We start from the raw sequence: 12,620 nt of genomic DNA, 5'->3' as shown, positions 1-12,620 counted from the left end.
ATTTATTTTTTGTTATTAAATGAGTTGGAGATGAAATAGAGATCACTTTGAAGTTTTTCTAACAAATACCCTTCATTGGATTCTGTTACCACTTATTTTCTAAAAGATTTATTTATTTATTCAAAAAGCAGGGAGGGAGGGAGAGAGGGAGAGAGGGAGAGAGACAGAGAGAGAGACAGACAGACAGACAGAAATGGCCGCAAGTGGAAGACTGGAACCTAGGAGACAGGAGCTCTTTCTAGGTCTCTCACATGTGTCCAGAGGCCCAAGTACTTGAGTCATGCTCCACTGCTTTCCCAGGCAGATTAGCAGGGAGCTGGACTGGAAGTGGAGCACCTGGGACCTTAACTGATGTCCATATGGGATGCCAGTGTTGCACGCAGTACCCACTTTGCCAAGGCACTAGCCCCTAGATTGAAACTTTTAAGAATATGACTTTATGTCTATTTCTGGTCTTTAATTTTTTCCTGTGATATTTATTTGTACTGGTGACAAAAATAAAATCTGCTTTAATATAGTGTTACTATAGGGTTTTACTTGTTTGTTAACAAGTTTCCAACATTGATTTTATTTTTAGGTACCTCTTAGTCTGACATAACATGGACTTCCATAAAAACTTCATTTTCAGCAGATTCATGAGAGGAAATTCCAATTTTTAATATTTTGTATTAATTTTGAAAGAAGTAACATTGTATGATATCAAGCCTTCCCATACCACACAAGTGTTTTCTGTGTATGTTGATTTAGGCTTTTATAAGAGTTTGTGTTTAATTTATATGGATCCTATCTTTCCTGTTCTACCTATTTTACATTTTTGACAAAATATGCATATTATCATGTTTTAAAACTAAATGACTACTCTTACACATAAAAGGTATTGATTTCCTGATCATCATAACTAGCCAAGTTACTAAAATAATTTATTATAGCTTTAAATAGAATCTTTTGTTTTCCTACTTAGTCATACCATCTGAATTTGAAAATATATTATCCACTCCTCATCCATATTAAAATGGCAGTATTTTTATTATCCAATTGCCATTAACTAGTCTTTCACAAAACATGGTTAGTCATACTGGTGAAAAATGATAATGAGTTTACCTTGGGTTCAATCATATCTGAGTTTCATAATTTATTATATTTGCTGTTATTATTTTATATTGTCTTTGAGTAATTTTTCCTTTTACAAGTGTAAAAATTATGGAAACTTGATAGTAATTTAGCCAATGATTACTTCCCAAAGTATTACCATATTCAACTTATTTTCCTCTTTAACTTGTTGAAATGATTTATGATCCAAAATTTTCTGGAGTTTTGCAATGTTTATGTAAATAAAACATTATATTTGTGATTAGTTATTCATCCAAATTATAATAGACTTAATTTTTATATTTTGTTCAGAAACTTGCATCGTGTTCATAAATGCAAACAGCCTGTGGTGTTATTTTATATAATTTTAATCAGTATTTATTAAATTATGATAGCTGCATAAAATGAAGTATAATCTATTTATAAAATGAAAGAAATCTACAATTTACTTGTTTTTTCTTAGTTAGATGATTTGAAGAAAATGTTTGATCAACAAGGCTGGAAGCAAAAAAGTTATGAACAACAGTATCTGGAAGCACTTAATAAATTTTATGCTGCCGTAAGTTGATGTTTTTCTACTTTCCAATAGAAAAATAGTCTTCTAGTCTAATATATTAATTCATGTAATAATTAAAACTAATTTTATTACTGTATAGTTTACTTTTTGATTAAACATCTATAAATGATATTTTTATTCTTTTCTTAAAGAAAAAATCATGGGCTATTGAGATTTCTAATGTCACAAAAGATCTTTCAGAGGTTTCATTAGCATGTACTCAACTGATGGAAGAAAAAAGAAGACTTGAGATTGAAATTGACAATGTGACAAATCAAATCAGTGACAGGTAATTCTGTAAATTATTAATATATAAAGTATATCTACTGTGTTAAATATGATTATCTCCAGTTTCTGTCTCTGGCATAATATTATGGTATTTGTGTTTATCATTAGTACAAATCGTATTTTTTCTCTCCTGAATGTTACTCTTTAACCATTTTGGATCCCTTTAGAACAAGCCCAAATAATGAAAAAGTGACCTTAAAAGGAGTTTTATTTATAATCACCTCACCTCTTTTGGGTGTATATTCTTGGACTCAAAGATAGTTTAAGTTTAAAATATGTCTAATCAAGCTCATCACCTCCTTTAATCAACTCTAAATTTTTTATACAACTACTAACCTAGTATTCATGCATCAGAAATTTGAATTTTGTTGATTCCTCTATTTCAATTCTCTTATTCAGCAATTTCACAAAACCTGTTCTACATGCTACGTATCTTTTCTATCCATCTACTTAGCTACTCTACCAGAAATCTAGTGCAAGCTATCATCATGTCTTGGGTGAATTTGCAATGACTTCCACAACTGGTCTACATCCAATGACTATATTCTCTTTATAACCCATTATCTAAATTTTGCTAAGCATGTTCTTTTTTGCAAAGGTTAAGGGACAAAAGTCTTCTCCTTAGCATATCCTCTAAGGTCTCTTGATTAGGCAGATCTGCCTTTTCAATCTTATCGTTTCACCGATTCACCATCATTATTTGGTTCAAGTGTTTGGGTTTACTTTAATTTCTCCTGCTTGTCATGTTTGTTTACAGCCCATACAGTATTTGGTCATTTTCCTTTCTTAGAATGCTTTTTCTCTGTATTTCTACCTAACTACCATTTGTCTTTAAAATTATAGCATAGGAACGAGTTTCGCAAAGCCTTGATGGGCTATTCAGTGAAATCCAGCGTCTTTGGATCTCTCCTTCATACCTCTTGTCATATTTGCAATTTGTGTGTGTCTGTATGAATATCTGACTGATATATGTCTCTCTCCGAAACTGGGAAAATACATAAGGGCAGACTTAGGCCACAACCATTTTTTTCTTTTCCATTATTGAGTCCTCAGTATCTAGCATAGTGTCCAGCACATACTGTGAATTCATTTACTGAGCACTGAATGGAAAGATGGAGCAAAGAAAGAAGAGATGTTATATGATAGGTGACGATTGTAAAGGAAGCCAATTAAAACTTCTCAGTGATTATTTTACCTTTGGAAAGATAGATGGAACCATTAGTAAAATTTATCTGCATGTTAAACATATGTATTTAAAGATTAATTTATTTATTAGAAAGAGTTATAGAGAACAGGGGAAGGAGAGAGGGAGAAGGAGAGAAGAGGGAAGAGAAAGAAAAGAGAGAAGAGAGATGTTCCACCCACTGGTTTACTCCCTAGAAGGCCACAATGGCCAGGGATGGACCAGGGTGAAGCCAGGAGCTTCATCTGGGTCTTCCACACAGGTAGCAGGGCCCTAAATACTCGGGCCATCCTCCACTGCTTTTCCCAGGCCATTAGCTGAAAGCTGGATCAGAAGTAGAGCAGTCGGGACACGAAGTAGTACCCATATTGGATGCCAGCATCAAGGGTGGTGGCTTGACTCACTACCCCATGACAGCCTCAGAAGGGAAGTATTTCCCTGGTATGCATCTTGCTTGTCCCGGTTAACACCTTAACATGTGTCAGATGGCAAATGTGATTACTTTCCCAAAGTTTTATTTACTTTTTCCCAAATCTGCTAAATTATTTTGTGGTCCCCTATTTGAACTGGACATCTAAAACATATCTGTTCTCACTTAAATACAATATGGATAGTTATTTTATAGTCTGCATCGAGTAATTTAAGTATCTGAAATCTTCGTAACCTACTTCTGCACTTCATTTTTGCAGCTCATGCTTTTAGTTTCTTTTTCCTTGATCAGTTTTACTGTCTGTCCATTTTCTTCTGGAAACTATTTACAGAAAGTCTTTGAGCCCAATGGTAAAGTTGAGTTTATCATTTGTCATTTTATATTTATGAGAGAAGCTCTGTTTCTCAATTTATATTCTTGAGTATACTGTAGATTTGTTTTATGTCCTAAGCTGAGGTAAAGTTTTATTTCCTAAGCTGAGGTAAACAAGATTCCACTTTACAGAAACTTCCAGTGCCTTCATGGGTCAATAATGTCTTCTAAGATCTGTTTAGCACTGTAAGTATAAAGTACATGTGTTCTGGAAAATTTAGAAAATACAAAAGAATAAAAAGAGCTGAAATCAAATTATTTTGATTCATGGAGATATTGTTGTTTATATATATATATATATACATATACATATATATATGTTTATTTTTTATTGAATAACTTATTGAGTCCTTTTTATTCCCAACATGATATAAAAATGTTTTGTCCCACTATTATATAAATGTCCAAAATATTATTTAAGTATCTATATAAAGTCTATTATACAGATGAGATGATTTATATAATAATTACTCGGATTTAGTTTTTTTTTATTCCTACTTTTTATTGTGGCTATGAATATTTTTGCTCAGTAAACTTTTTCACTATCCAGCTCTTTTATGTTTAGAATAAATTTGTAGAATTGGATTGGCTATATTACTTTAAAAATTCCTAATATTAAGGCACATCCAAAATTCAGTAGAAAAATGAACTGAAAAGATAAGTTTATTTTGGTGTAAAACAAGTTTTGGAATCTATGCACGGATTTTTACAATATGCATTTTTCATGAACCTTTTGAAGATCTCTTATATACATTGATCTAAAATATTTTTGCACCATTTTTTCTTTTAATTATGTTTTTCACAGACTTCTCAAAGTAACTCTGTACATCTCTAGAACTGCTTTCTGGAAAGATCATACCATTTTCAGAGACTGAGCAGTACATAGACTTGTCCTTCATGCACTTGTGCTAATGTTGAATGTTATTATTGTTGCAAATCATTTCCAACATGATAAATCAAAAAAGTGTACTCTCAATATTGTTTTGAACTCCCTTTCTCTGATTACTAGTGAGACTGATTTATACAGCTTCTCTTGAATTCAACATTTTCTAAATAATACTTGTGTGTTTCTGTGGCAGAAATCCAGAACTCAGGTTGTAAAAGAGGCTTTCTAAAGTCCCCTGGCTAAACCCAGCTAGAATTTGAAAACTAACTCCATGTTAGGGTTCAAAACTTTTCACTTTATTTCATTTGACCTAGCTTCTAGTTTAGATTTGCTTGATATATTAATTCAATAATAGCAATTACCAATAGTAAACCTAAGATTAAAATTGCAGTTATAACCAAGGCCCAGGTAAAATTTATCACCTGCATTGAATAATTCATGTATTTGATATTTTCATAACCTGTTTGTTCCACACTTTCTGGGGTGGTTGGTCCTTAGGGGAAGTGCATGATCTGACATGTGTGCTTATGTATATGGCCATGTCTGTGCATGGTACTATGGACATTTTGATGTTATTGATGCTTCCAATCCATGAACATGGAAGATGTTTTTTTTCATTTTTAATGTCGTCTTATTTTATTTGTAATTTTCATTGTAGAGATCTTTGACATCCTTGGTTAAATTAATTCTGAAGTATTTAAATTTTTTGTGCTATTGTGGATAGGATTGATCTTAGAAATTCTTTCCAGCCATGGCATTGTCTGTGTATACAAAAACTTTTGATTTCTTTGTTTTGTTTTTTTATATCCTGCCACATAATGAAACCCCTTTATGAGTTCCATTAGTCACTCAGTGCAGTCTTTTGGATCCCCTATATATAGAATCATGTCATCTGCATATAGGGGTAGTTTGACTTCTTCCTTTCCAATTTATATCCCTTTGATCTCTTTTTTTCTTGTCTAATGGCTCTAGCTAAAGCTTACAGGACTATATTAAATAGCAGTGTTGAGAGTGGGGATCCTTGTCTGGTTCCTGATCTTAGGGGGAATGCTCTTGAACTTTCCCCATTCAGTAGGATGCTTAAGGTTTTCATCATGAAAGTTGTTGTATTTTACCAAATGTTTCTCTGCATCTATTGAAATAATCATATGGGTTTTTGTTCTTCAGTTTGTTAATGTGATGAATCACATTTGTTTATTTGCTAATGTTGAAACATCACTGCATACCAGGGATAAATCCACTTTTCCAGGTGAATGAGATTTCTGATGTGTTGTTGGATTAGATTATTTTTTTTATTATTATTATTTATTTGACAGGTAGAGTTATAGACAGAGAGAGAGAGAGAGAGAGACAAAGAGAAAGGTCTTCCTTCCATTGGTTCTCTCCCCAAATGGCCACCACGGCCGACGCTGCGCCGATCCAAAGCCAGGAGTCAGGTGCCTCTTCCTGGTCTCCCATGTGGGTTCAGGGGCCCAAGCACTTGGGCCATCCTCCACTACCCTCCCGGGCCACAGCAGAGAGCTGGACTGGAAGAGGAGCAACCACCCTTATGGGATGCTGGTGCTGCAAGTGGAGGATTGACCAAGTGAGCCATGGCGCCGGCCCCTCATTTTCTTGAGGATTTTTGCATCAATGTTCATCAGGGATATTGGTCTATTGTTCTCTTTCTATACTTTAGAAATTAAGGTGATACAGGCTTCATAAAAGGAGTTTGGGAGGATTGAGAAGGGTGTTTTCCCTTTCAGTTGTTTTGAATAGCTTGAGAAGAACTGGAGTTAGTTCTTTATATGTCTGGTAGAATTCAGCAGTGAAGTTGTCTGGTCATGGGGCTTTCTTTGTTGAGAGGGTCTTTATTACTGATTCAATCTCTGTCTTTGGTCTGTTTAGGTTTTCTATGTCTTCATGACTCAATTTTGGTAGATTGTATGTGTCCAGGAATCTATCCATTTCTTTTAGGTTTCCCAATTTGTTGTCATACAGGTCTTTGTAATAATTATGGTGATTTTTAAAAATTTCTGTGGTATATGTTGTTACATTTCCTTTTTCATCTCTTATTTTTTTTTATTTGAGTCTTCTCCCTCATCTTTTTTGTTGGGCCAATGATATATCAATTTTGTTTATTGTTTTCAAAAAATCAACTCCTTAGTTCACTGATTTTTTTATATTTTTTCTTCTAATTTTGTTTTTTCTCTAATCATTTCTTTCCTCCTACTAATTTTGGGTTTGCTTTGTTGTTTTTCTGGGTCCTTAAGATGGATTGATAGCTCTTTTGTTTGATACCTTTCCAATTTCTTCATGTAGGCTCAGTTGCTATAAACTTCCCTTTTTTTTTTTTTTTTTAACACTGCTTTGGCTGTTTACCATTAAGTTTTAATGTGATGGGCTGTCTTCATTCATTTGCAGAAATGTTTTTACTTCTTTCTTAATTTCTCCTGTGACACCTTGTTCATTCAGAAGCATGTGAATTCAGTCTCCAGGTGTTTGCATATGATCTAGAGATTTTTGAGTTTTTGATACCCAGCTTCATTCCTTTGCAGTCAGAGAAGACACATGGTATAATTATGATTTTTTAAAAAATTTGCTGACACTTGCTGTATGACCTAGAATAGAGTCTCTATTAGGAAAGTTCCATTTATGCTCAGAAAAATTTTTAAGATACTTCATTTTAGTAATAGTTTAATGAGTTAGTCTTTTAATAGATGGTTATATGGTTGTACCAGACATTAAATATTAAAAATGTAGAGAGAAGAAAGTGGGAGGGGAGGAATGTTGATGTTTTGAAAGGAATTGTGTATGGCATGATACAAGTGCATATGTATAGAAATCACATGAAAAGCTTTTCATAGGGAAATATGTTATATGATAAATTTAGAAGTATGTCTATTGTCAAGCAAACATTTTCCTGTTTATGCATTCATCTGCTCTTTAAAAATTTGAATTTTCATGAGATAGAAATTTTCTGAGGGAACTTTAGACCATATGTTAGAAAGCATAATGCTTCCTCAGGATCTGAGAGTGTAGAATCAAGAAATATAGTTATTGGCTATTATGGGATTCTTCCTCTAACTGCAGTTAGGTTGGTCATATAATCCCTTTTTCTGTTTAGAAAATGTGAGGAAGAATATTTGATTCATTGGAAAATTGAACTGAAGCATAAGTAAAAAGTTATAAATAAAAAGTAGGAACCTTTACTGAAGAGAGTACAGTTATAAAATAACTAAATGGTGGGACACCTCAAAAAATTGAATATAACTGGGCCGGCGCCTTGGCTCAGTAGGCTAATCCTCCGCCTTGCGGCGCCGGCACACCGGGTTCTAGTCCCGGTCAGGGCACCGATCCTGTCCCGGTTGCCCCTCTTCTAGGCCAGCTCTCTGCTGTGGCCAGGGAGTGCAGTGGAGGATGGCCAAGTGCTTGGGCCCTGCACCCCATGGGAGACCAGGAGAAGCACCTGGCTCCTGCCATCGGAACAGCGCGGTGCACCGGCCGCAGCGCGCCTACCGCGGCGGCCATTGGAGGGTGAACCAACGGCAAAGGAAGACCTTTCTCTCTGTCTCTCTCTCTCACTGTCCACTCTGCCTGTCAAAAAATTAAAAAAAAAAAAAGAAAAAAAATTGAATATAACTGAGTGATGAGAAGAAGTCAAATTCTAACCAAGTAAATAATTAAAAGTTTTATTTTGTTGATATCTATACTACTAGTGAATATTGTAATTTAATAAATCATTGGGTGAAACAAATTGAGATAATTTTAAAATTGCTGTTCTCAGGATAAAAAGTTCAATGGTATGTTTAAATGTGAACAAAAGGTTTTTTTTTTAATTATAATGATTCTGTAGTATTAGCCAAAATACAGATAATAGAAGATCACATCAATAGATAGCAATAATTATTAATTAGAATATTTTTAAATTTGGCTAGCAATATAATTTCAGAAGACCAAATCCAAGGAATAAATCTAGCAGGGAGATTTGAAAGAAAACTACACAGGAGACTATATGATATTATTAAGGCAAATAAAAGAAAATGTAAATGAAGGAGACCATATGTTGCCCATGGATTGAGACATTGATTTGTGAAGATATGTTTGCAATCTCAAACAGCTTCTTAGAAAATGTTATGTTTGTACGCATGCGTGTATATGTGTAGACTTAAAAGCTGATTCCAAAGTATAAATGGAAAACCATAAAAGAACCAACATTACAGAGAATGTTGATGAAATACTAAGCTTGAGAAATCATAATGTTAATTTTCAATAATTGAAATAAAGCGCACTATGCAATATCACCTGTTATTGGAACAAAGACAGATAAACAGACCCGTGGAAATAAATAGACAGCCAGAATCATTCTTGATTTGTGGCAGTAATCCCATAAGCACAGCAGAAAATGAATGAACTTTTTAATAGCCTGGTGAAGAAATAAATCCTTATCTCTCCTTATTACTACAAACTAAAAACTATTTTTTTTGTGGGGCATAGTTGTAAATGTGAAAGTTAAAATAGCAAAAACATCTAATAGAGGACAGAGAAAAAATATCTTTATAAATACAAAAAAGACAGTTTTCTAAAACTACCATGAAGAAAAAAATTGATAAGTAAACACGACATTAAGTCAGTGAAAATGTAAACAAGATAAAAGATATGTGTAATACCTACATCTTACAGGGTAAGTCAATAATGAAAAATTAGATATAATAGTTTTAAATATATAATAATGAATGCAAGTAACAAAAATATATAAACAAGAAAAAAGTAAATATTCCAATATAAAAAGGCAGAGATTTGAACAGTCACCTCCCAGAAAGGTAACCGCATGTACAATAATCAGGAAAAGGTGTTTGATTTCTGTCATTAAGGACCGTTAACTAAAATGAAATTTCACACAACATCATTCTGTAGGGCTAAAATGCAGACTATCCATACCTTGCATTTCCCAAGCAAGCTGGAGTAACCAGGACTCTCACAGTGCCAGTGGGAGTGAAATTATGAAAAACAATTTTGGAATATATCTAGCATTATTTACTATAGACAAATATATTCACTTCTAGATACATATTCAAAGTTATTCATACACACATCAAAAGTTGTTAACATGTTCATAGCAGAATTATTTTAATAGCTCAAAGCTGGAAAGTATTTAAACAAACACCAAGAGTGGAATGGATAGTAAAATGTAGCACATTCATCCAAAGTACTAAAGCGTAGCAATGAAAATGAACATTACTCTGATCAAGACAAAATGAAAATATATACTACATGATCCACTTCAAAAATAGGCAAAACTTTTAAGGGTGACAAAGGTCCAGTTGGGTAGCAATGACTGGGAAAGCACACACTAGGGGTTTCTGCTGGCCTCATTCAATTTTTTATTTTTTGTCTGAATGAGGGTGGTACTAGAACATGTACATTGAAAATTCATTGTGCTCTAATTCATATTCTCTCCTTTTTGATTTTTTTAAATTATTTTTAAGATTTATTTATTTTAAAGGTAAAGTTACAGAGAGTAACACACACACACACACACACACATAGACACAGAGGGTGGGGGAGAGAAAGAGAGAGAGAATCTTCCATCAGCTGGTTCACTACCAAAATGGCCCCAATGGCTGGGGCTGGACAAGTCCAAATACAGGAGCCTCCTTCTGGGTCTCCCATGTGGGTGCAGGGACCCACGCACATGGGCCATCCTCTGCCACTTTCTTTGGCACATTAGCAGGGAACTGTAGTATAGCAGCTAAGACTCCAAGTGCCACCCACATGAGATGCTGGTGTCACAGGTGGAGGCTTAACCTACTACACCACAATGCCAACCTACTTCTTAAATACTTTCAAAAAAATGTATTAATATGAAGGGAGGAGATTTCATGTATTTCATAGGTATTTCTAATAACATAGTTAAACTTCCCTCCTTCCCCCTCTATCTCCCTTGATTGTTTGGATTCCTGCCTTTCTTTTTTGTTCTTTAATTTTTGCAGATATAATTTTAATCCACTCTGTAATCAGAGGCTTAAGTCACCACTAAGAATAATATTCAACAAGTAAAAAATAGGAAGACCACAGTTCCACAAGAGTATAAACAAGGGCTAAAAGCAGCAATTAAATCACAAGATATCTATGTCATTCTTATATATATTTTGTGTATTCTACATTAACTAACAAATCAGAGAAAACATATATTTGCCTTGTGAGACTGGCTTATTTCATTAAGTATAGTGGTTTCCAGTTGCATCCATTTGGTATCAAAAAACAGGATTTCATTCTTTTTAAAGCCAAGTAGTATACCATAGTGTATATGTATGACATTTTCCTTATCCAGTTGTCAGTTGATGGACATATGAGTTGATTCCATATTTTAACTATTATTAATTGAACTGCAAGAAGTATGGGGAAACATATAACTCTTTCATATACTGATTTCATTTCATTTTGGTAAATTTCCAGGAGTGAAATGGCTGGGTCACATGGTAGATATATTTTCAGATTTCTGAAGAATCTCCTAGCCAGCACTTAGCTTTTTTGATTTTTGGATGATAGCCATTCTATCTGGGATGATGTGAAACTTCAATGTGATTTTTATTTGCATTTCCTTGGTGAATAGTGATCCTGAGCACTTTTTTGTGTATGTCTGTAATCCATTTGAATTTAATCCTTTGAAAAATGGCTATTCATGTCCTTTGCTCATTTCTTAACTGGATTTTTTGTTTTGGAGTTGTTGAGTTTCTTGAGCTCTTTATAGATCCTGGATATTAATCCTTTATCAGTTGCATAGTTACAAATATTTTCTCCCATTCTGTCGGTTGCCTCTTCACTTAGTTGAGTATTCCTTTGCAGTCTAGACTCTTCTTAAATTGATGTAATCCCAGTTGTCTATTTTTGCTTTTATTGCATGTGGTTCTAGGAGAGTTTTCAATTTTGTGTGTGTGTCTTATTTCTTTAATGTTTTGTAATTCTCATTGTAGAGGTCTTTTGCCTCCTTGGTTAAATTTATTCCGAGGTACTTTAACTTTTTTTTGTAGGTCCTATGAATGCTATTGATTTTACCAGTTCTTTTTCAACCATGCTGTTGTTTATGTATACAAAGGCTATTGGTTTGGTGTGTTGATTTCATATCATACAACTTCACCAAACTCTCTTATGAGTTCCAATAGTCTCTTAGTGGAGTCTTTTGGTTTCCCAAATATAGTATCATGTCATCTGCAAACAAGGATTACATGACTTCATCCTTTCCAATTTGTGTCCCTTTCATTTCTTTTTCTTGTCTAATGGCTCTGGCTAAAACTTCCAGAATTATATTGAATAAAAATGATGAAAGTGGGCATCTTATTCTGATTCTTGATGTTAGTGGAAATGCTTCCAGCTTTTCCCCATTCAATATGATATTGGTGTGGGTTTTTCATATATTGCCTTTTTTAAACTTTTATTTAATAAATATAAATTTCCAAAGTATGGCTTATGGATTACAATGGCTCCTCCCCGCCCCATAACTTCCCTCCCACCAACAACCCATTTTCAATTATCTTTACACAGAAACACGGCCATCAGTATGAAAGAAAGTAAAGGAAGAAAACCTCCCAGTAAAAGATCACAGGAAGCTCAAAGCATATACTAGAAAATATGTTTGGGAAAATGGCAGGGCAAAGTTACTAAGAATAATTATGTATTAATTAGAGTTCAACCAATAGTATTAAGTAGAACAAAAAAATACTAAAAGGGATAAAGTATTAAGTTGTTCATCAACAGTCAGGACAAGGGCTGATCAAGGTACTGTTTCTCATTGTGCCCATTTCACTTCAGCAGGTTTCCTTTCTGGTGCTCAGTA

The 12,620-nt window shown here is 33.9% G+C and overlaps 1 protein-coding gene across 1 annotated transcript in view; it reads left to right on the top strand.

Moving 5' to 3' along the window:
• The window catches only part of CCDC178 (coiled-coil domain containing 178), a 440,915-nt gene that overhangs the window by 75,028 nt on the left and 353,267 nt on the right, over window positions 1–12,620 (top strand). The window contains exons 9-10 of the mRNA XM_062200025.1: window positions 1,553–1,648; window positions 1,798–1,934. Coding sequence (XP_062056009.1) covers window positions 1,553–1,648; window positions 1,798–1,934 — 233 coding nt within the window. The remainder of the gene's footprint in view (window positions 1–1,552; window positions 1,649–1,797; window positions 1,935–12,620) is intronic.

This window comes from Lepus europaeus, chromosome 9, assembly GCF_033115175.1.
Source record: "Lepus europaeus isolate LE1 chromosome 9, mLepTim1.pri, whole genome shotgun sequence".
In the NCBI taxonomy this organism is placed as follows: domain Eukaryota; kingdom Metazoa; phylum Chordata; class Mammalia; order Lagomorpha; family Leporidae; genus Lepus; species Lepus europaeus.
Note: the sequence above shows the minus strand (reverse complement) of the source record. Positions and strands in the feature narration are given on the sequence as shown.